This window comes from Candoia aspera, chromosome 1, assembly GCF_035149785.1.
Source record: "Candoia aspera isolate rCanAsp1 chromosome 1, rCanAsp1.hap2, whole genome shotgun sequence".
Taxonomy (NCBI): Eukaryota; Metazoa; Chordata; class Lepidosauria; order Squamata; family Boidae; genus Candoia; species Candoia aspera.
In genome coordinates this window covers 102,627,473-102,650,227 of record NC_086153.1, presented here as the reverse complement: position 1 = coordinate 102,650,227, position 22,755 = coordinate 102,627,473, and the positions used below count along the sequence as shown (strand labels likewise).

The 22,755-nt window shown below is 40.3% G+C and overlaps 1 protein-coding gene and 1 long non-coding RNA gene across 2 annotated transcripts; one reads left to right on the top strand and one right to left on the bottom strand.

Annotated features, from left to right (window-relative positions):
* Positions 1–2,092: 2,092 nt before the first annotated feature.
* On the top strand, positions 2,093–7,753 carry MARCKS (myristoylated alanine rich protein kinase C substrate). The gene is made up of 2 exons (XM_063310961.1): positions 2,093–2,644; positions 4,596–7,753. The coding sequence occupies exons 1-2, from the start codon at positions 2,543–2,545 to the stop codon at positions 5,361–5,363; spliced, it is 870 nt and encodes a 289-aa protein (XP_063167031.1). The 5' UTR covers positions 2,093–2,542; the 3' UTR covers positions 5,364–7,753.
* Positions 7,754–13,595: 5,842 nt separating this feature from the next.
* Positions 13,596–15,198, bottom strand: LOC134488474 (uncharacterized). The gene is made up of 2 exons (XR_010066973.1): positions 15,062–15,198; positions 13,596–13,898 (listed from the first exon to the last, which is right to left on the bottom strand). It is a non-coding gene; the product is annotated as an uncharacterized LOC134488474 (long non-coding RNA).
* Positions 15,199–22,755: the final 7,557 nt, after the last annotated feature.

Below are 22,755 nucleotides of genomic sequence, written 5' to 3'. Positions count from 1 at the left end.
GGGGGCAGACTAGCTCAGTTTATCCTCTCCACCCCCTTTGATGCAGATGCTGGAAGAGATGCCTCTCGCCGCCTCCTAGACAGAATTCGCAGCAATTTAAACCAAGAGATACCAGATAATGCAGATGGAACGTAACCGCGCTTTTTTTTTCCCTAGTGAAGAAAATCAACAGGCTCCAAAGTGCATTTTACAAGCGCCTGGATGTTAATGGATTTATCCAGATTACGTTTCGGTTCGGGAGTGCCACATGTTCACAAAAGGGGTCGGTTTTCTTCCACTAGCTCTGCCGACTGCCTGCCCGGGTTCCCTAAAGGACGATAAGCTATGCTTGTTGGCACTATGCATGTCTGCCAAAAAAAAAAAAAAGCTTTAGGGGAATATAGAGAGTGAATAATTCATCGAATTGAAGCAGCGTGTTCCCTCCCCTTTCCAAAAGAGAGAGAAATGAAGATGAGAACACAAGAAACGCGTTTTGCACGAATGGTTTTCCATCAGGAGATCCATATTCCCGGAGTAGATTAAACTGGAGGAAGGAATTGTATTTGAAAGAATACTGCGGGGGAGAAATGGCAATGAGGAAGGAAGGAGGAGTTTGATGTAAAAAACAAATGCCTTGTGGTGTATTTTGCCCGCAAGAAATTAAATATTCCTTGACTGAGTGCCATCTTGCTAAAAATACTAGAATGTTGGCCGTACCGGGTAGGGGGGGTCTGAAATAGCGGTAAATGCATAAATCTGCACTCATCACACAATGAAAGGGGGGGAGGGGAGAGAAGAAGTATATGCCGTTAATCTTGAATTCTTCATCTCTGCTTTTTTCAAACCAACATCCCATCGGCTTCTTAATAACGTTTCCGGGGGAATATGTGTAGTTCGCTCGACCCCCCCCCCGCCCCCCGGTATGTGCTTTGCAAGCAACGAGGAGAGATATATTTTTTTCCCGACATTTCCTATGGCTCCACTGTCGTGATTTAAACCCAAGGGATAGAAGAAGCAATTCAGCAAGGATTAAGCTGGAGATGAACTCTTAGGCAGTTAAGCGCATCTGCTCGCACGGCTGTGGGGAAATGAGAAACTCTTGATAGGATCCGGCTGCCTCTTGCTTAAGATGAGCCGCCCTTTTCTTTCGAAATCCAGAATCTTGGAATTGCCATACAAACCATCATGGCTCCGACAAGCAACATACAAAACGATTTAGATTTGAGCTCCATTGAGCTGGAAGCATTCTCAGTTACACGTGGATGCTATTTAGGCACACACAGAGAAACGGACATTCCTACGGTACTAGCTTCCTCATCTTAAAAAAAATGGTTTCGCATTCTCGGCAGTTTCCAAAAAGATTGAAATCAAAACTAATCAGGCAGCGAAATTTAATTAGAGCCGTAGGCTCCTGACATTTTTTTCCCACTCCGTATTGTTGGGGGAAGGGATTATGCGTTCTACCGCCAAGGTAACAGCAGCAGCAGCTGCTTTAAGCATTTTTCACATCTGGCCTACAGACCTCATAATTTTCAACTCATGATCTCCCTTAGCGAAACTCGATCTACGTGGTTTAAATACCTTCCAAATTGGGAGAATTCAACAATTGCAACGAATTAAAGGGGGGAAAGGACCAACCCTCCCTATCTGTTGATTTTTTTTTCCTGGAGAAGCTGGAGCGGGCAGGAGGAGGAATAGAAGGGGCGGCAGCGGGGGCGAGAAAATGAAATCACAAACGCACACAAGTCAAACCATTGTCTCTAACTTAACAGGGGTGGGGAGGGGGAGAGACTCAAGACACCAAACAGAGGCTACCAGCCCTGCAAGTCAAAATCCTCCCCCCCCCCTTTTTTTTTCTAAGCGTTTGATCATCACTACCGTAGGGGCAGTAAACGCCGTGTATTCTTCGATTTTTCTTTTTAGCAAAAAATCAGAGTACAAGTCTTAGTGCCACTAATTTATTTATGTTCTTCGGAGTATTAATTATCAGTCCAAGGCCGATTTCAAATTATTGCAATCGCAGCTCCATTGTTCGCTCCAATTGGAGGCCCCGCCCTCTCTTTTGTCTGGCGGCGCGTTGATTGGTGGACGGCGGGTGGGGGCTGCCGTCAGTGCTTGGGAAGCCCATTCATCTGTGCACTTGGGCGTTGGACTCCGCATCTTATTAGCGACCAGGGAGATTTCTCCATTTTCCCCTTGTCTACAGTACGGCTACAAATCTGGGATTTTTTTTATTACTTCTCCTTTTTTTTGTACTAAACTTGGGCTTCTAATATTTTTGCTCGACTATTTTCCTGCCTTTTTATCCCCCCTTTCTTCCTCTGCTGCTGCCTTTTTTGACCTCTCCGGCTTTATTAAAAAAAGGAGTGCATATATTTAAACATATTCGGCTCTCTTCTCTTTTTCCCCCTCCTCCCCCACTGGTGTGTGTGTGTGCGCGCGCGCGTGTGTGTGTATCGCTGCTCTTCAGGCTGCTGGTCACCCAGCACTTATACGAACGAACCTACTGTTCTTTGTTTGCCTTCTTTTGGATCTGCCGAGTTTCTTTGTTGAATAAACCAGCATGGGTGCCCAATTCTCTAAGAACGCTGCAAAAGGCGAAACTACTGCTGCTGAAAAACCCGGAGAAGCGGTAGCTGCATCTCCCTCAAAGGCGAACGGACAGGTAAGAAGAGGAGCGGCTAATGGATCCTTACCGGTTTCTGGGCTGAGTGCAGTGTTTATTCTGCTTTCCCCTTTCTCTTTCGGGGAGGGGGCGCGTGGCTGTTCAACTGATCACAACTCCCTCTTTAAAACAAATAGGAGTGGCTTTTTATGGCACCGTGTCTATGTGGGATTTTCTTTTGAACCAGTTGTATGTGTAATGCAGTGGGAAGGAGGACAATGCAAGATGCTTGCCTACTGTAGGATATCCTCTTTTGCTAGCTGGTCTCCGCAGGAATGCTTTATCCCCCCCCCCCTTTTGGGGGGGTATGCATGTATGTGCTTTGATGGCAGGATTGAATGTGCTCTCCCGTGGTTTCCAGTACTTTAACAAGCTGTTGCCCCCATCCCCGCCTTTGGCGCGTGAGGGAGATCTACTGGATCTTGATGGAACAGCCGGAGATACCTGAAAGCAAGACTGAGGTTAGGGCGCTGGAGAGTTGTCCGCGTATCGAGGAAGGGGCTGTCGTGCGTAAACTGTCCTTCTCCATCTTGCTGGCTGGCTTTGCTCATAGCTTAAGCTTGGACTCTGGTGGCCTCTTCTTAATTCCCTTTCGCTGTAGCCAGTTTAACGCGGCTGCTTTTCTGGAATTCGGCGAGTTTAGGATGAGAATGCGGAGAGGCGCTGCGTGTGCGAATGTAAATTGGCGCAGTTCCTGGGGAACTGATTCGCGTGTGTCCTTCGTCACGGGATGAACCTGGGACAGCTTTGGTGCCTGCGTGGGTGTTGTGACCAGCCCCGCGTCCAGGCGCTTTGGGCTCCTTCCAGTGTCTCTGGGGCATTAGGCTTGTCCCACCCGTGCTCTCGGCCAGTGCCATCTTGGCCGCAATATGCCACCCTGTAGTTGCTGCAGAAAGAACCTTTGAGGCGCGTTCAGCCCAGAGACAGAGCGAGCAACAGATGGGACCGTGAGTGGCGGCAGCGCCTCTTGCCTTGATTAAACCTAGGCGGAAAGGAGGTTGTCCGTTTTCTGCTTTGGAACTGAGGAAGGTGATAGGAGAAAGGAAAGCGGGCTTGGGAGAAGCGACGGGCAGCTTTGTTCGCTCATTGGAGCCGATCGTGGCCGAGGCGCGAGCGACGCCTTGCTTGCTCTTCTCGCTCCTCCCTCAGCGTTGTTCCAGAGCTGTCCCACCGTCGGCCTCGAGCTGTGCAAGGCGGAGCCACAGTGCCCTCTAGAGGCGGACGCTCGCTGGTAGCGGCTGCGGTCGGTCGCGGAAGGGGAGCGCGGACGAGGGCCGTGCGATGTGTCTCGAGATGACGCGGTCTTCCCGCCGCGTAGCCCACTTAAGAGATGAGCTGGAGGCGTGGCTCGGCTCGGTTCGGCTCTGGGTGGCGTGTTCTCCCTTCATAGCCTTGGCGACACGTCACGCGCTTTCCTCCGTGAAAGCAGCGGGAAGGTCTGTGGCAGCGTGCTGCTACAAACAACGAATTTGACTTGGTCTTGCCCTGCCTCTCTTAACAGCTTGCAATCCTTGGTTGTTGTTGTTTTTTTTGGGGGGGGTGGCTTCGAGTCATCCTTGACTCCTAGTGACTGCCTGGCCAAGTCCCTGCAGTTTTCTTGGCAAGGTTTTTCAGAAGTGGCTTGCCATTGTTTCCTTCCTAGGGCTGAGAGAGAGGGACTGGCCCAAGGTCACCCAGCTGGCTTTGTGCCTAGGGTCTCCATGGTGCCTTAACCACTACATCACAGTGAGGCTACTGGGGACAGGGTTCCAGGACCGAGCTGCTCCACTTCTGCTATGGAGAAGTGGTGGGCAGTGTTTTCCCCTTGGTGCCTTCCGGATTGGAGTTCAACTCCCAGAATCCCCCAGTGGGGAGATGTGCTTCTGGGAGATGAAGTCCAGCTGGAGGCTGCCTTGTGCTAGGCCCAAGAGAGCTTGCACCCCCCAATAACGCAGTCATTTTCATCTTCCAGGAGAACGGCCACGTGAAGGTGAATGGCGATGCCTCCCCAGCAGCTGCAGAGGCCAGCAAGGAGGAGGTCCAGGCAAATGGCAGTGCGCCAGCAGAGGAGTCGGTCAGGGAGGAGCAGAGCCCATCTGAGCCGGCTTCTGAAAAGGAGACTGCCGAACCGGAAAGCACAGAGCCCGCCTCGCCCGCTGAAGGGGAGTCCTCCTCCAAGACTGAGGAGGGAGCCACCCCATCGTCCAGTAATGAGACCCCGAAAAAAAAAAAGAAGCGCTTTTCCTTCAAGAAATCTTTTAAGCTAAGTGGCTTTTCTTTTAAAAAGAATAAAAAGGAGTCTGGGGAAGGAGTGGAGAATGAAGGTGCGGCTGCTTCGGAAGGGGGGAAAGTTGACGCGGCGGCCGACACAGAGCCCGCGGGCCAGGAGGAGACCAAGCCTGCCCCGGAGGGGTCGCCTTCCGCCTCTGCCGCTGGGAGCAGCACAGAGGACACCAAGGAGGAGACCGGAGGCTCCCAGGAGGCCCCGTTGGAAGAGACTGCCCCAGAGAAGCCTGCAGGAGAGGAGGCCGCGGCTGCTGAAGAACAGAAGCCCGAGGAGAAGGCCGAAGAGGCGCCAGCGGCTTCTGCCCCCAGTGCTGCCCCCGAAGCCACCTCAACCAACCCAGAGGCAGCCAAGGCAGAGGAGCCAGCAGCGGTGGCAGCAGCGCCGGCGGCTCCTTCACAGGAAGCTGCCTCCGAGTCTAGTCCGGAAGCTCCGCCCACTGAGTCGGCAGAGTAAAAAAGGAAGCGCAAAAAATGGCGATTTTGAGATGATTGAACTTTTCTTCCCCCCTGTTTGTTCGTTTGGAGTGGTGCCAGGTACTGGTTTTGGAGAACTTGTCTACAACCAGGGATTGATTTAAAAGATGTCTCTCTTTTTTTTGTCTCTACCCACAGATCCCATCTCAGATCATTCTGTTACCACCATTCCAACTTGGTAGAGGAGAGACTAAATGCCTCCCTTTGCCTTGTTCCTCTTTTTTTACATCAGTATTAATGTTTATTGCATACTTCGCATCTTTATTCAAAATGTAAACTTTCTTTTCTCTGTCAATCTATGGACATGCCCATATATGAAGGAGATGGAGGAGTCAATAAGGGATAGCAAATGAAGTGATAGGGGTCACAATGGGGAATTAGTGGTGCAGATAATTTGCCAAGAAAATGTGCCACAGGAAATAAGGGGTTAGTCTTTTTTTAAAAAAAGAAAGTTATTACAATGTATTTTGTGAGGCAGATGTTCTATAAGGTTTACAACACTACACGTCTTGATTAAGAAAGAAGAAAAAAAATCCAATACTCAGATTTAAAAAAAAAAATCATAGTCTTAGGAAATTCATTTAAACCATAGGAACTTTCACTTATCTCATGTTAGCTGTACCAGTCAGTGATTAAGTAGAAATACAAGTTGTATAGGCTTTATTGTTTATTGCTGGTTTATGACCTTAATAAAGTGTAATTATGTATTACCAGCAGGGTGTTTTTAACTGTGACTATTGTATAAAAACAAATCTTGATATCCAGAAGCACATTAAGTTTGCAACTTTTTCCACCCTGCCCATTTTTTGTAAAATTGCAGTAATCTTGGACCTTTAAAACAAAAAAACAAAACGAAACAAAAACCACACACTATTTTAAACTCAACCAAGCTGTGATAAGTGGAATGGTTACTGTTTATACTGTGGTATGTTTTTGATGACAGCAGACAATGCTTTCTTTTTCCAGTTGTCTTTGAAAATAAAAAGAAAAAAACAATTTCAGATGCAATGGTTTTTGTGTAGCATCATGTCTATCATGTTTTTTGTAAATACTGGAGAAGCTTTGACCAATTTGACTTAGAGATGGAATGTAACTTTGCTTACAAAATTGCTATTAAATTCCTGCTTAAGGTGTTCTAATTTTCTGTGAGCACACTAAAAGCAAAAAAATAAATGTGAATAAAATGTAGAATTTGGCTGTGTTTCTTTTTCTGGATACTCTTGATAGCTTAGTCAATTATTTGTATTGTTTAAATTTGTGTAAAGAAGGCACTTGTTTGCCACAACATTACTCTCAATTTCTGTAGTATAGATTGCATGGTCTCCTGGCCCTATTAAAACTTTTATCTGTAGAAAGAAGATCTTTAAGGCCTTCTAAATAGAGATGTGAATTGGATTTTAAACTGGCCATGCCACTGTGGACACCTGATTGGCTAATACTGAGTTCTGGGGAGAAACTGGATTAAGAGAGACCAGAATGTGTTCACAACATGTTTGCACCAGTTGACTTCAGCTAGAATGGGTATGTATGTAATCAAATCCTTGAGGATCGCCTTATAGTATATTAGATTGTTATTTCTTAGCTTGAGTTGACTTGACACTTTAGCTGTGGTTGTTTGGAATGTCTTGGGCCTAAGCCTGAGTTTTCCAACAGGGACACCGGAATTCAGGTGTCAAGACAGCAAAAGGTCCAATCTTACATGCAAGTTCTTAACCGTTTTCAACATTACTTCAGTGCCTAACTTTACACAATCTGTCTGGAAGTTTGGGCTAGAGTAAAAAAAAAAAAGTGTTTGTTCTACCAAATGAATGAGCAATACTTTTTGTATATTACTCCCAGCTATACATAAGTTAACAATAATTGCTATATTTGTCTATAAAAGTCACTTGGTGCTTGCCTTTTAACTGTTTAGACATTTGGGCTAATTTCCACCTTGCTGCTCAGGGCAAAATAGGCCTTAATAAAACAGTGGGCTTTTGTAAAAACAAATAACAGAGTATTGATGTTGTTGGAGGATGGAAATTGATTCAAAGAAGCATTGTTCCTAGGTTTATAGGTGAAATTTAGTGTTACATTTAACTTGCTTCCCTCTGTTTTCAGCTGTATAACTTGCTTTAGAAGCAATTACACTTATTTTATGAGCGAGTGGCACATTAGCACCTTGTTCCCTGAAGAACAAAATCTGAGCTGAATGAGGTTCAATGGATTCCATTCTGAATACATACTCTTACTCAGCTATCCATATTTTTTTTTTATTTTTGGCTTGTATATATACTCTGGTCACCCTGGTATTTCTCTGTAGTGTTAGAAATGTATTGACTATTATGCTTTAAATGGCCATGGGATGAAATAAATGGATGTAAAATCTTCCATGCCAGTGTCATTTTTGGACTCCATCTGTGAGACACTTTCTAATCGTAATTCTTGATAAGTATTGATGTGGTTGTACACCTGATCTGTGACTCTTGGCCCATCATCATGTGTTTTTAAGTCATTAAAAAAATAATAAAACTAGCTGTCATTTACATCTGCATACAGAGTGATTTAAATGGAATTTATCTTTTCTTTTATTTCTCTACCCAAGTTGTTTCAGCTGGGCCAAAGTAGGACATAGGCTGGTTTGTGCACTGCAAATTCTGGGGTTCTCTCCTTTCTGTAGAGTAACATCTAGTGGTAGACTTGGATTTGTCTTTATAGAATATGTGGTCTTAAAATTCTTAGAGCCGAGTGCAAGCCATAGTGTCTTTTCTCTTAAACATGCTTATTGCTATTGTGCCAAATTCTTATAACCTCCCCAAATTATGCTAATTTGCTTTGCACATCTTTTTTGGAGGGTTATAGATTAAGTGCCTACATAATCCAGAAAGTAGTTTATGCAAAGCCATGTAATGAATGCACTGCTTTATTTCCACCAATACATCAGGCTCACCAGTAGGAATTAAAGTAAATCTAATATAGTAAAGCTTTTCTTACACAATGACTCCAGTCAATACTGAGGCTGGATAATTTATTTTAGTGTTGGAAACCAGTTTTAATTTTGCCAGCACACGATAAACCGGTATGCATCAAAAAGTGTTTCATTATCTACTATGAATCCAATAGACAATGTGATGCATGTTGAGATAACATTCAGTGGAATAATATGAACAGCTTAATACAAACTCTTATTGTCAAATAGCTTAAATAAGGATTGATCCTTTAATCAGTTTGAGCTATACATTGACCAAAGCCATTTGCCATCTTCTGTACTGTTCTCTTGAAGTAGTCCTGTTCATTTAACATTTTTAAGGGTGTTTTGAATACCATGAACTTCCATTTTTCAAAGAAATTAAGGAGTGAATTTATAATTCAAAGAATATTTACATGGAAGTTCCATCTGTGGGTAACTCAATTTGGGTTTTTAGTTTACTTCTCAGTTCCAGGAGTATTTACACAGATAGTTGTTTTACTCATTTCAGTGGGATTTCCATGTAAGTTTATTTAAGGTTACAGAAGTTGCTGACGACAACTGCCAATAACAGCAAGATTATAATGGAGTTAATAAAAATGTGTAACTTTAGAGCAGTTTGCAGGTCAAATCATTTTTTTTAAGTTTAAAAAGCACAATCATAGTAGCTATTTTAGTTAGACTTTTTTTTTAAAAAAGACATCTTGATTGTGGATGTTAAGAAATCAAGTGATTTGCAGTGATTTCTGAAAGGGCTATGAACTCTAATAGCAGTACTGTGAAATTGCTGCAGGGATAAGCAACCTAGTGATCACCTAATGTTTCAGGCTTGAACTTACCCAGCATGGCCAGTGGTGAAGGATGGGTAGGATTGTAAGAATGCTAGGAAATACCATGTTGCCTCTATACAGCTGATCTAGGCTATTCAAGAAAGATTCATTGCAAAATGTAATAATCTTACCCCATTTTAAAATGGAACATTGTTACTTTGGTAGTGAAACCACTGCTTTTCATGATTTTCTTAATACTTTTAAGCTAACAGACTAAAATCAAAATCTCTGTGGCTTCTAAAAAATGAAGCACTTGTTAATATTTTTGGATGGGGCAGGCCAATAGCAGGTTCTGTGCTGTACAAGTGGCACATATGTGTATGTTTAAATATATGTGTAGATGCAAAGTATATAGAATATTTTAACAAGATGTCTTCATTACAACTTTTGAACATCTTAACTGCTAAACTATTTCCCTAACTTATCTGGAATAACAGTTTCAGTATTAAGTATCAATAATAAGTTAAGGATCAGCTCTTGGGGCAACAATATAGTCAAGGGCTATAAAAACACTCAAGATGGGAAATCTACAGTTTGTGGAGACAGAAATAATGAGAAAAGTATTAGAAACCTCATAAACATGTTAGACTTCATCATCTATTCTGAAAAGGCCATAAAGAGTTGGCTCTTCCCCCAGGCACTGAGAGAGGGTGGGATGGAAGCCTGTTTTGTTGGAGGCATCCAAGAAGGATGACTGAGGTGCTGGGGTTTTATTTTTATGGTTGTCATTGTTTGTTGGTTTTATTGTTGTGAGCTGCCCAGACTTGTGTTCAAAGATGGGCAGCCATACAAAACTTTTAAATAAAAATAGATAGATAGATATCAAAAATGATGATGATGATGATGATGATTTAAACTTATATGCCACCTGACTCCCAACATCTCTGGGTAGTTAATAATCAGAATATGCAGTGACTAATTAAGGCTCTCTGTGCCAGCTATGAGTGATAATGGGAATTTCCATGTATCTCTAAAAATTTCAAAAGGTTCTATACTGAGTAATACCTGCAATATTTGGTAAATGGGATTTTGAAAGTGTTTTCAAGACTTTAAGCTTTTCCAAACACTGCATAGCAGATGATAATGGACACTTGTTCATTTTAGAAAACACCCTGAATATGTTAAAGGAAGGGCTTTTAATTGGTTGGTTCAAGGTTGAAATATGCTAAAGAAATAAAGCATTTTGATAAAGTTTTTAGAAACACTATTTTTTCCTGATGCATAGTGTTGCAAATAATTGTTTTTATGTAACTTTTTCTGGAGAGAGTATATAGAGAAAATACTATATAGCTATAATGATAGTTACTCTTGAGTGACAAAATAATAATACTTGTATATAATTACAAAGGAAAATGTAGAAATAAATTGCCAGTAATCGATGTAACTGAAATAATGTAAGTAGCAAATATGAATTTGTTATCCACATGCCTCAGAATTCTTTAAGTGATAAGCAAGGTTTATATTTTAGTAAGAGTACGTATTGACTCCAATTGAAGAACTAACTTGCTGTGTATGTAGTGTGATGTGCATTTTTTTTTTACTATTTCTTCCTCTAAAGCTGAAAAAGAAACCCAAGTTACTGTTGCTTGATGAGAAAATGAAGTAAAGAAAGTTAAAAGAAGAGGATTTAATGGAAGTGGACTTTTAAAATATCAACACAAAAACATTGGTATGCATTTATAAATCTTAATGTTGATGTACACCTTCAGAAATCCTTGGAAATACACGGGCTACTGATTTTGTTTGATCAGAGCCAAAGGTCTGCTTTTCTTCCACCCAGACCTTTGCTGAACTATTTTTATTTGTTCTTGCTTTTGGATACTACAGAGAGCTAATCAGTATTTAAGATCCATGGCTGATATCTTAATGGCTCTGAAGTACCTTCTCTTGCTGACTGGAATTCACTGTACTTGCTTATTATTAGTAGTGCTACTACTATTAGCTTGAAGTGATGAAGCTGCAGAGACAATAGTGAGAGAGCAAGAGAGAGCAGGTAAACTCAGACTGAAGCTGACTGAACTCAGGTGAGAGCAAATTTGGTTCCTCTTCTACAGGAAAAATGACGAAAGAGTTGACTTTTCCACCACAATTTTATCAGTTCAGTGTCATCCGACAGAGTTGTTCCAGTGATGAAATGGTTATTATCTACTGCCTCTGGAGGAAACAGAAGATCCTGTTGGGCTCAATGATATATTTGGAGATATAATCACTCATAAAATTAATTTGGTTTGGATTCTGCATTAATTTTGGTCTGGATCTTTCTATGTAATGGCTGTGAAGAAAAATCTAAATAGAGTAGGAAAGGACTGATCTTCTTTCTAACATAGATAATTCCACTATTTATTATTTATTTATCCAAATGTGTTATAGCTGCCCAACTTTGATGGACTCTGGGCAGCGTACAAAATCCCTGGAGCTTCACTTCCCAACACGGAACCCATGGACACCAAAGTTCTTGTTGATGGTTGTCCTGACCCTTATCAGCTCCATGCCCCATGTGATTTTATTTCATTAGATTGTTTTAATAATTAAAATGGGGGTGGGGGTGACTTCAGCTCCATGCTTCACCTAGAGATGTGCCCATCTGCCCAGAAAAAACAGAACAAAGAGAAGCTGAGATGGTCAAGAGAATCTTAGGAGCTAAAAGGGAGGGAATGGAGTAATCTCACCATGTTGCCTTCTGATAAATGGATATTTTGTGATTGGCCACACCCACTATGGCAGCCTGTCCCATGAGAGTGCCTATGACATATGCTGAAAGTTAGAATTTTTAGCCTTGTTTACCAAAGCAATCCCATTGCAGGGCATAATTCAAGTTGAAAAATGTGAAAATAGCATAATGTCAAAATAGCAGTAAAGAAACACCATTTGGCTCCCCATCTCCCAATTAGTTATTGATTGCCTGAATTGTAAGAGCATTATTTAAGTCAGAACTGGTCCTGATATGGCATTTTCTTCCCTTCCTCCCCATTTCCTGTTCCTTGTATGTGATGTCTTTTAGATTTTATGCCTGAAACCCTTCCTGATTTAAATGAAAGAATTATATAGATGTTTAATCCTTTCTGTATTTCAGTTCAATGGAATTGAAAAGTGGGAAAAATGCCAGGATTCAGTCCTCTACTTTTGAAAGACTGACCCATAATTTCTCACAGTTGAAATTAATGATTTTAGACAACTGTACAAGCACAAGCACGTCAGTCACTTATGGCTTGCTATTATCTTTCATGTGCAAATAGTTTAGACCTTCCTCGCCCAAGATGGTGACCACATCTCTCATTACAGTATTCCTAACTGGAGTGGCCTTTTGGTCTTTACCAAAATACACTTTGATTATTCCATGCATGCTTGTATTTGTTTTCTATTATAGTCCTTCCAAGCTTGCTGTTGAAAATGAAGAAGATAGAAATCACCTATAATTTCAAGAAAACTGGATAGAAGAGTTCAGCTTCATTGTATAACTAAAAAAATCTTTCAGTGTATGATCTTTAAAATGCCATTGGTAATTTACTCAAACTCAACAGAGTACTTGAAAGCAGAATGTGTTTCCCTTTGAATTAGAAAAACAGACCAGAGTTTTTTCTAAGGTATTAAATAATGTTTTTAAAGATTCATAATGCTTTTTTTTAGGTGGCTAGCCATTTATGGAAGACCTAATAGGGTTTGGGTGGAGAAACCACATTACAAGTTGAATATATTCATAGTACATACTTTGTTGTTTACTATTAAGGAATACAATGAATGACCCACTATTCTGCTTACTTTCCAGCTTGCTCCTGCAGACTCCAGTTCTTCCTTCTCTGTCTTCCTCTAGTCAAATCTTCACAATTTCTTCCATGCTATTGAATGGCCAGGGGAGCCACATAGTTATCATTTTGGGTTGCGCTCAGGTTACTGAACTATGGAAAAAGCTGTCAGTACAAATCTGAATTTTAGAGGGGAGTGAGCCACCCCTGTTTACTCTGCTTGTATATGTGAAGGGTTAATGGCAAGTCACACATAATGAGCAAGTTATGCTTGCTCTTAAACCTTATGCATTCTGGAATGAGTCAATTCACATGTAAAACCTGAGATAGAACAAAACTGAGACAAGACTAATTCAAAGGACACTAACTTGCACTGCAGCCCGTATCTGAAGGTTGTTTCCCTTGTAAAGTTCTTGGTTGACATTGCTGCGGTCATAAAATGTATCACATTGGGAACACAACAAACTGTTGTAGATTTGAGTCGTTCATAGATCTGTTCTGGAAATTTACATGAATTTTGCATTATACTGTAGTATTTTGTGTGCATGTATCTCTACACGTATTTTTTCTATGGAAAATAAACAGAATTGCCCCAAGAGGGATATTTTCAGTTTTCTACATATGTAAATTAAATTTATATTGTAGATTTTATTTACAATACTGCTAGCTTTTCAGAAAGCAGGATTCAGTAATGGCTGGGTAAATACATTTTTTATTAGATTAAATCTTTATACAGAAACAATGCGGGGGGGGGGGGGCAGACACGTGTTACACAGATAGCTCTCTGGTGCCACCAAGAGGCCACTGTGTTGCATTACTGGGGGATTCCCATTTCCTGGGTTTATGATGCCAATACATTACTGCAGAGGTTATGCTTCAGCTGGAAAAACACGAAAATAATAAGCTGGTATGGAAAGTACTTTCTAGGTTTTCTCAATAACATATTCTCTTATTGACAATCCACAGAAGCAATACTTTCATTAGGCCACTCAGAACTATATAATAGTTGCAAGCTATTCAGTTATAAATTCTTCTTTAGGCAAGATAGTTAAAAACATTGCCTTTACCACTCTCTGTTACATTCTCTCACGGAACACAGTTCAGAAAGTTATTTAACATGTAGTAAGACTGATACACATCCCAGAGATATTGCAGCTGTTGTGTGTAAAAGGAGACATCACAGATGAGATGTAATGCCAGCAGGAAACTTCCATACTCCTATCACAGCCTAAGCAGGGTTCTTCCATCAGAAGAAGCAAACTACAGGCACAAGTAAAGTTGTCTAATATTCCATTCAAATCAGTGTAACTAAGTAAAGTTTGTTTATAGCCATTGACCAGTCACATATAGCATACCCAATAACAACAAAAACAACCTAGAAAATTAAACATGAGAATAACACCAGAAATAAAAATAGCTGAGTCACTAAAGTGGGGAGACAATAATAACATTAACTTTCTAGTATGGTGTAGAGGGATTAATTTGGGCTGCCCAAGTTTTGGGGACCCTCTGGGCCCTTCAAATCAGTGGGAATTAAGTCTTTCCTTTTTAAGGCTGCACTTTAAATCCACTGATTTTAGTGGAACTTAACTCACTTTTGATGAACTATATCCATCGTTTCAAAGACTTGCTGCAGGTCTTTGAAGCCTGGGAGTTCCATATCTTGCAAAGCCAACAAATGGTTGCTTTGGTTTGGGCTCAAGATTCTGTTTGAACTTGGCCACTGATTAAACTGATGATCCAACAAAATATGGCTTAGCATGGATGGACCTGGGGAAGGGGGAACTGCTATCCCTCCTAGAAGGCATTGCCCAGCAGCAGTGAAGTCAATGGGGAGCTCTCTCAGAACTTGGAGATACAGGTTTGGTGCTTGGGCCTCCAACCTTGGGTCTCCATGGATTGCTGCTACCTACTCAATAGGTCTGTGCTCAGCTGGTAGCATCAGTGTATACACATTGCTTGACATCAGGTTGTCTTTTCCTACTCAGCATTGCTACATGAGCTCCCTACAATCACTTGAATCATAAAAGAAACAGAAAACTGACCTCTGACTTCATAACTTAGACCTTCTGCTACTTCAGGGCATCTCCTGCTGCTCACAATATGCTGGCAAAGATTTGCTTAATATTTATGTGAACCTGGAAGGTAACATTTAGACACTGATGTATTTCCATGAAGCACGGCTTGAAACGTGCATTGTTTGTAAGAACTTCTAAATGTAAAGAAAGCAATGTGATCAAAACCTGTCTTGAGAATAGAACTAAATCTAAAGACAGCCTATTGGCCTATTGAGTAAGTAAATGGGCATGTTGTGTTTGTAAACAGCCATGCTGGCCAGGGATTCAGGGACTGCAGTGCCCCACTTATCTGGTGAACACCAGACAGAAGAAAATTGCTTTTTAGATTTCAGCTTATAGTGATTTCTGAATGATGGTTGGATAATGATAATTCTGTAGGGCTAAATTGTATGGATAGTTCTACAAAACCTTATCATATGTCTTCATCTCCACAACCATAACTCTAATTCTTTGAAAGTGAAATATTAAATTGATGATGATCCCTAGAACCTTCTTTAAAAAAATAAGTATGAACAGAATCCTGTTATCTTTGAAATAAATGCAATATTGCCTTACTGTGACCAACAGAGCCTTTTCTTTTTAGTGATGTCTCAAGATTAGCAATAATTTCATGACATAATATTGACAAAAGAATTTCTAAATAGAAGATCAAAGAATTTAAAGCAAAGGAAAAGAAGAACAAGTGGAAAATTATACAACAGTAACAATAAAGTCATAAATAATACATCACACGCTAGGAAACTCCATAATAAAGTGTGTGTGTGTGTGTGTGTGTGTGTGTGTGTGTAACTGCTTGGATTTATATACATCTAAATCTCACTGGCAAAGTAACACTATAATTTTTCAGATGGTTGAATTAATTTCCTGATTCAGCAAAAGCTGCTGTCTGAAAAATGGCACGTGTTTGTTCTGCATTAGCAGATCTTTTCAGCAGGAAACACCTTAGACCTAACTATGGAACCCTTGCTGCTTAGGTGATCAGATGTCTCATGCAGCAGCCAACCAGCTTGCCCATCGGTAAAAAGTTCAGGGCAATAATTTTATCACTAAACCCCAGTTTGTGATTTATTTTATCACACTACAAGATCAATAAAGTTATTCATTCATGCTGGGCTTGAGGAATCCAAGGCTGGGGTTAAAATTGCTGGAAGAAACATTAACCATCTCAGATGTGCAGATGATACCACTTTGATGGCTGAAAGCGAAGAGGAACTGAGGAGCCTTATGATGAAGGTGAAAGAAGAAAGTGCAAAAGCTGGCTTGCAGCTAAACCTCAAAAAAACCAAGATTATGGCAACCAGCTTGATTGATAACTGGCAAATAGAGGGAGAAAATGTAGAGGCAGTGAAAGACCTTGTATTTCTGGGTGCAAAGATTACTGCAGATGCTGACTGCAGTCAGGAAATCAGAAGACGCTTAATCCTTGGGAGAAGAGCAATGACAAATCTCGATAAAATGGTTAAGAGCAGAGACATCACACTGACAACAAAGGTCCGCATAGTTAAAGCAATGATGTTCCCCGTAGTAACATATGGCTGCGAGAGCTGGACCATAAGGAAGGCTGAGAGAAGGAAGATCGATGCTTTTGAAGTGTGGTGTTGGAGGAAAATCCTGAGAGTGCCTTGGATTGCAAGATAATCTCCTAAATGAGGTAGCAAATCTCCTCTACCAAGATTATGGCAACCGGCTTGATTGATAACTGGCAAATAGAGGGAGAAAACATAGAGGCAGTGAAAGACTTTGTATTTCTAGGTGCAAAGATTACTGCAGATGCTGACTGCAGACAGGGATGAGAATGAAAGTACGGCAAAGCTTCATTTTGAAGATCTAACATCAGGGAAGGGATGTCCATTCAGGAATGGCCTTTCAATTGACAAGTGCAGCATTGCAGGCATGACAATTATGTCATTATGCAAATTGCATAAAGCACAACAGAAATTTGGTCCATTGCATTGCAGCAAGGTCTAATAAAATTAGGCTTTACTGTAGCTGTAGATATTGTTAAGAAGTGAGGTTTAATGTATCTTGGCAAATTTCAGCAATCTATGGCAGAAAGCACAAACTGGCTTCCTTTCTGAGGTCTTTCATATGGAGTTTGGGCAACAACCTACCTATTTATGTATTTGTGCATGATGACACAAGAAAATGGATGCTTGCTCCAATATTTCTGGAATATATATATAAAGGGTGCCCACCCTTTGGAATATCTTGCCCCCGGAGGTGAGGCAGACACCTTCGTTCCCAGACTTCCGGAAGAATTTAAAAACCTGGTTCTACTGCCTTGCTTGGGATGGGAAGGGCAATAGCTCTTCCTGGGGATGGTTGGTGCCGTAGTGCCCTCCCCGTTGAATGAGAGCTTTTCGCCACATGGCTCCTATATTTATCTATTTATAATGATATTTTGTATTGCAATCTATGTTTTATGGTTTTAATTTGTTTATTGTGTTGTAAACCACCCAGAGTCCCCCTTTGGGGGAGATGGGCAGTGACAGAAATTTGAAATATATATATACATATATATATAGAGAGAGAACACACATGTGTACAAGCAGATTTCCATAGCTGTTTTGAATAGTTAACAAATCACTTTTCACTATCACTTTGTGTTCTGAATCTGCTCCTTGGATAGTTTAGTACAGTTTGTTTGTCCATACGTCTCATGGCATTTTATGAACCTGTTTATCTGCAGAAGTTAGGTGTTCTGCCTAGTCTCTCATTATGGTTCTTGTGGTATTGTTTCTGAGACTTACTGAAGAATGAACTCCCATTACATTCATACAGTGTTTCTCCTTCGGAATAGTTTTGAGGAGACTACAGAAAAGAGACGATATACAGATCTTGGGTTCCCATGGCCTCTTTTTGATAAATATAGAAGAAGCACTTATTTAATTCACATTTTAATTTTAATAAACCTCATTTGTGTGTGTGTGTGTTTTTGAGCCAGTTTGGTATAGTGGTTAAGGCGCCAGACTAGAAACTGGGAGTGCGTGTGTTCTAGTCCCACCCTAGCCATGAAGCCAGCTGGGTGACCTTGGGCCAGTCACTCTCTCTCAGCCCTAGGAAGCAGGCAAGAGCAAACCACTTCTAAAAAACCTTGCCAAGAAAACTGCAGGGACTAGTCCAGGCAGTCACCAGGAAGGAGTCAACTCAAAGCCACAAAAATAGATAGATGATAGATGATAGATAGATAGATAGATAGATAGATAGATAGATAGAGACAGAGAGAGACAGAGACTCATCTCTACACTTAGATTTCTTTTCCCCCAACTTAAGGAATACTGATTCCTCCACAGGCCGTTGATGTGATTCAACCACTGAGATATGTGGGACTTTTATTGGGCATGCCAAACTACACAGTTTAATAGGTGATACACTTTCTCCAGTATTAAACAAGCCTCTTGTTTATATTGCTCTTTAATAGCAATAAAGGATAACTTCTGGGCCAAAGATTACATGTGGTCCCCAGCCTTCCTTCTTATAGTCCCAGAGCCCTGCATAATACATTGCCACAATTTGGCAGCAAAAATGTAGAAATTTGAAATATTATTCTTCAGCAAGAGTAGGCAACCATCACAAGCAAGATAACTGCCCCAAGTTGTTCTTTTGAACTGAGCTGAAAATCCATAGATAACAGCAGCCATTGCAATGAAGGCAAAGTAATGTGCCTCAGTGACAAGTAATTTCCCTGTAAGTGAGTTCATGGCAGAAAAAAGATTTGTCACCCAAAGCCAATTTAGATATTAGCCCTTACAAAGCAAGAGAAAATAATATATACCACAGTACACAGTACTGGCAAGCGTCAGCATTTCCCTCCTTCCCCTTCCCTCCTTCTTTCCTGTAGCATTGTTGCTTCAATACACTATGTTTAAAGCAAAGGGAAAAGTTGCTACTTCGTTCCACTGTGGGTCCACAGAAACTTTTTGGGACAAGAGGGGATGGTTCCACGTCGTAGAAAGAAACCAGGGTTTGTTGGAACTTTGTAACTCCTTTCCAATGAGCTTATGCTGTAACTTAAAAGATTAAAAAAGGGAAGGGAAGGAAAGAAGAAGCTTAAGATGTAATAAAAACAGAAAATATAAGGTGCTTAAAGAATATAGAGTTACATTCAAAGATACAGCGCTGCATGTAGAAGATGCTTTTCATTCAATGAACGGGGATGGTGCATCACATGAGAGAAATGACATAATTTCTTAAAATATCAAGCATGCTGGCTGGGGAATTCTGGGAGTTGAAGTCCACACATCTTCAAGTTGCCAAGGTTGAGAAACACTGGAACAGGTACACAGGCTTTCCTCTGGATGATTCCTCTTTCTGAGCTAGGCCAGTGGCCACATGGGAAAGAACCCTTGCTGCCCAAACTTAGATTTGGCTTTAAATGTGCAGTTTTTAAATGAAAGGCAACCACATGACACCTTTCCACTGCCTCTGCTGGTTTTATTTAATAAACTTCTGACTATTCTGTTGGATTACCATTGCTTTTAAATATTATCACTGTTTTAAAATGTTGTACCAGTTTATTTTTGTTAGCCTCTTTGAAGTAATTCTTTAAAAAAAAAAAAAACTAACTTCAAATGATTCATGATATATTTTTTCATATAAAATTTTGTTCCATATTCCAATCACCAAGGCATCCAAAATGTATTTGTCAGGTAAGGTGACTCATGTCAACAACTTCTAGTACAAAGATTTGGTTAGTGCTTCATGGTTCTATCAGTAATGTTCCAGCCAAGTTGCCTATGTCATTTTAGAAATGACTCAGATTTTTCCCTGCATAAATAATAAATACAGTTGTGGAAAAATAACTACACATGTGGGCTTAATCACATGCAAACATTCACACAAATGTATTTCAACATGTGTACGCTCATAGAAACCTTGCTAACAATGACAGCTTCTCTCTCAGTAAGTGTATAGTCAGCAAAATAATTAGTAGCCTATTCTTCTTCCAAAGGGTCTATCTATAAAATGTGTATATTAGAGGAACATATTCAGGAAAATAATCAAAGCAGTCCTTAAGACAGCAGTTTCATTTCCTTTTTATCTCAAGTTAAGAAAGAGCTAGTTGAAAAAAAAAAGTCATTTTTAAAGCTATTCAAAGTTCTGAGATTGCAGAAATAATCAGCAAAATGGTTCATTTTCCTGAAGGGTTATATCTAAAAAGATATAGGAACAAAGGAAGAAAAAGCAAAGAACAAATCAAAAAGCAAAGGCTGTAATTCTTTTCTATTGCCTGACTTTTGTGTGTCCCACCCAACTCAGCCCCTTTGATATCCATTATATCATCATTTTGGCATTCCCCCAGGGATTTTTTAAAGGAATGAAAAAAGAGAGAGGTTTTTAACATACTGCTGGATTTAGACAAATATTGAACAAACAATAATGAACAAGATACTGATTTATTATGTTTAAACTATTATATATGCTTTGAGCTGAGACATTTACCAAGGGCTGACACACTTAGTTTTCTCTCCCTTTTTTTCTTTTTAAAGATCAGAATAATTTTCTCTTTGTAGAAGACAGATTATGTTAGGGTTAAAACTGATACCCTCATTCAGTTTAGTAAACGGCCTTGCACTTTCATTGGACAAATACAAGTTTGGTTTGCTGGACAAATCTTGTTTTGTTGTTGTTTATTCGTTCAGTCACTTCCGACTCATCGTGACTTCATGGACCAGCCCACGCCAGAGCTTCCTGTTGGTTGTTGCCACCCTCAGCTCCCCCAAGGTCAAGTCTGTCACCTCTAGAATATCATTCATCCATCTTGCCCTTGGTCGGCCCCTCTTCCATTTGCCTTCTACTCCCCCTAGCATCAGCATCTTCTCCAGGGTGTCCTGTCTTCTCATTATGTGGCCAAAGTACTTCAGTTTTGCCTTTAATATCATTCCCTCAAGTGAGCAGTCTGGCTTTATTTCCTGGAGGATGGACTGGTTTGATCTTCCTGCAGTCCAAGGCGCTCTCAGAATTTTCCTCCAACACCACAGTTCAAAAGCATCTATCTTCCTTCTCTCAGCCTTCCTTATGGTCCAGCTCTCGCAGCCATATGTTACTACTGGGAATACCATTGCTTTAACTATGCAGACCTCTGTTGTCAATGTGATATCTCTGCTCTTAACTATTTTATCAAGATTTGTCATTGCTCTCCTCCCAAGAATTAAATGTCTTCTGATTTCCTGTCTGCAGAAATCTTTGCACCTAGGAATACAAAGTCTTTCACTGCTTCTACATTTTCTCCCTCTATTTGCCAGTTATCAATCAAGCTGGTTGCCATAATCTTGGTTTTTTTGAGGTTTAGCTGCAAGCCAGCTTTTGCACTTTCTTCTTTCACCTTCATCATAAGGCTCCTCAGTTCCTCCTCACTTTCAGCCATCAAAGTGGTATCATCTGCATATCTGAGATTGTTAATGTTTCTTCCAGTGATTTTAACCCCAGCCTTGGATTCATCAAGCCCAATACGTCTATGCCAAAGGGAAACTTATTGTGACATTTTTCAATTAGTAGAAAAAATAGTTTTTTCAAAAATGGATAAATTATACATTTCTTGATTCCAGTCTTTGATATCCAGAGTAGTAGTATCTCTCAATATAATCCTCTTGGCTATTCCCCATGCCTGTTTTAACCAATATTTCTCAAAATCAATCAAGTTCTATAATTTTGGAATACAGTTCAAAATAATGTTTTAAGTTGAAAGCATTTATCATCTACTTATGTCACAATATTCTTCCAAAAAGAAACCAAAATTAAATGCCGTATCATATCAGTTAATTTACCTTCAGAAGTCTTCCATTGCCAACAGAGAAAATCCCTCTTTTCTGATAAATTCTTAGAGAAGTCCAATAAACTCAGAATAAAACTTTTTTGATGGATTTATTTCAACTTCAGGTCTAAAGAAGCAAACTTAACATTTTTAAAACTTGGATCCATTGTTGTCCAATTATTCTGCATTGCAACTCTTTATTCCTGAAGTCATAAATACCAATATTTATGGTATTATGGTATTAATAAAAAATGATAGCAACTCAGGCTTCTTTGAGGTGTCTAAGGCATACTGAAAAATCACAGCATGATAAATCCAGACTGAGATGGGTGAATGATACATGATAAGACTTTCTGCAATCCCTGAGTGAACAAAGAGGTCAATATCTTAGTATCTATATTAATTAACAAGATGGGTCAATAACTTGCAAAGGTTTAAGTTCTTCTCCTGGTTATAAAATCAATGTTATATAACCCTCATAAAAAGATATAGGCAATTTACCCAATTTAAATGATTCATTATAAACCTTTAACAGTATTGAAACCAATAAATCTATAAGAAATTAATATCACTTTTGTGACTTACAACAATTAATGAACCTCAGCTTGAAGACATAAGAAGTTGTATCGATGGGTTGCTCTTACAGGGAAGAATGCCCCCCTTATGCTGAGCTTCATTTTCCTTTCCTGAAGACTCAAATAAGCATGAATATCCAGCAGCCTGGAACTTGACCAAGACCATTCCTGAGGCAGGGCAAAAAGCTTAAATAACCTCCAATTCAGCGTATTTATATTATTTCCAATTCAGTGTATTTATTAAATGACAAGTTGCTATTGAAAATAAAACAAAAACAGAATTATCAAAGCTGCCCAATCTTATCAGGAACCTTCCTCTTTGAGGCTACATACAGGACAATTCCCTGGATACCACAGGAGACCTGTCCTAATTCTTTGCCAGCTGCTTGAAGACAAAGAAATTTCACCCACTGGGGTAGGGGGTTCTAAGGGTTGGGAATAGCTT

Bases quoted from the DNA above. Each gene is read 5' to 3' on its own strand.
- MARCKS (XM_063310961.1), top strand. From the start codon at position 2,543: ATGGGTGCCCAATTCTCTAAGAACGCTGCAAAAGGCGAAACTACTGCT. The intron at 2,645-4,595 runs GTAAGAAGAGGA...TTCATCTTCCAG, and splicing joins CCTCAAAGGCGAACGGACAG to GAGAACGGCCACGTGAAGGT.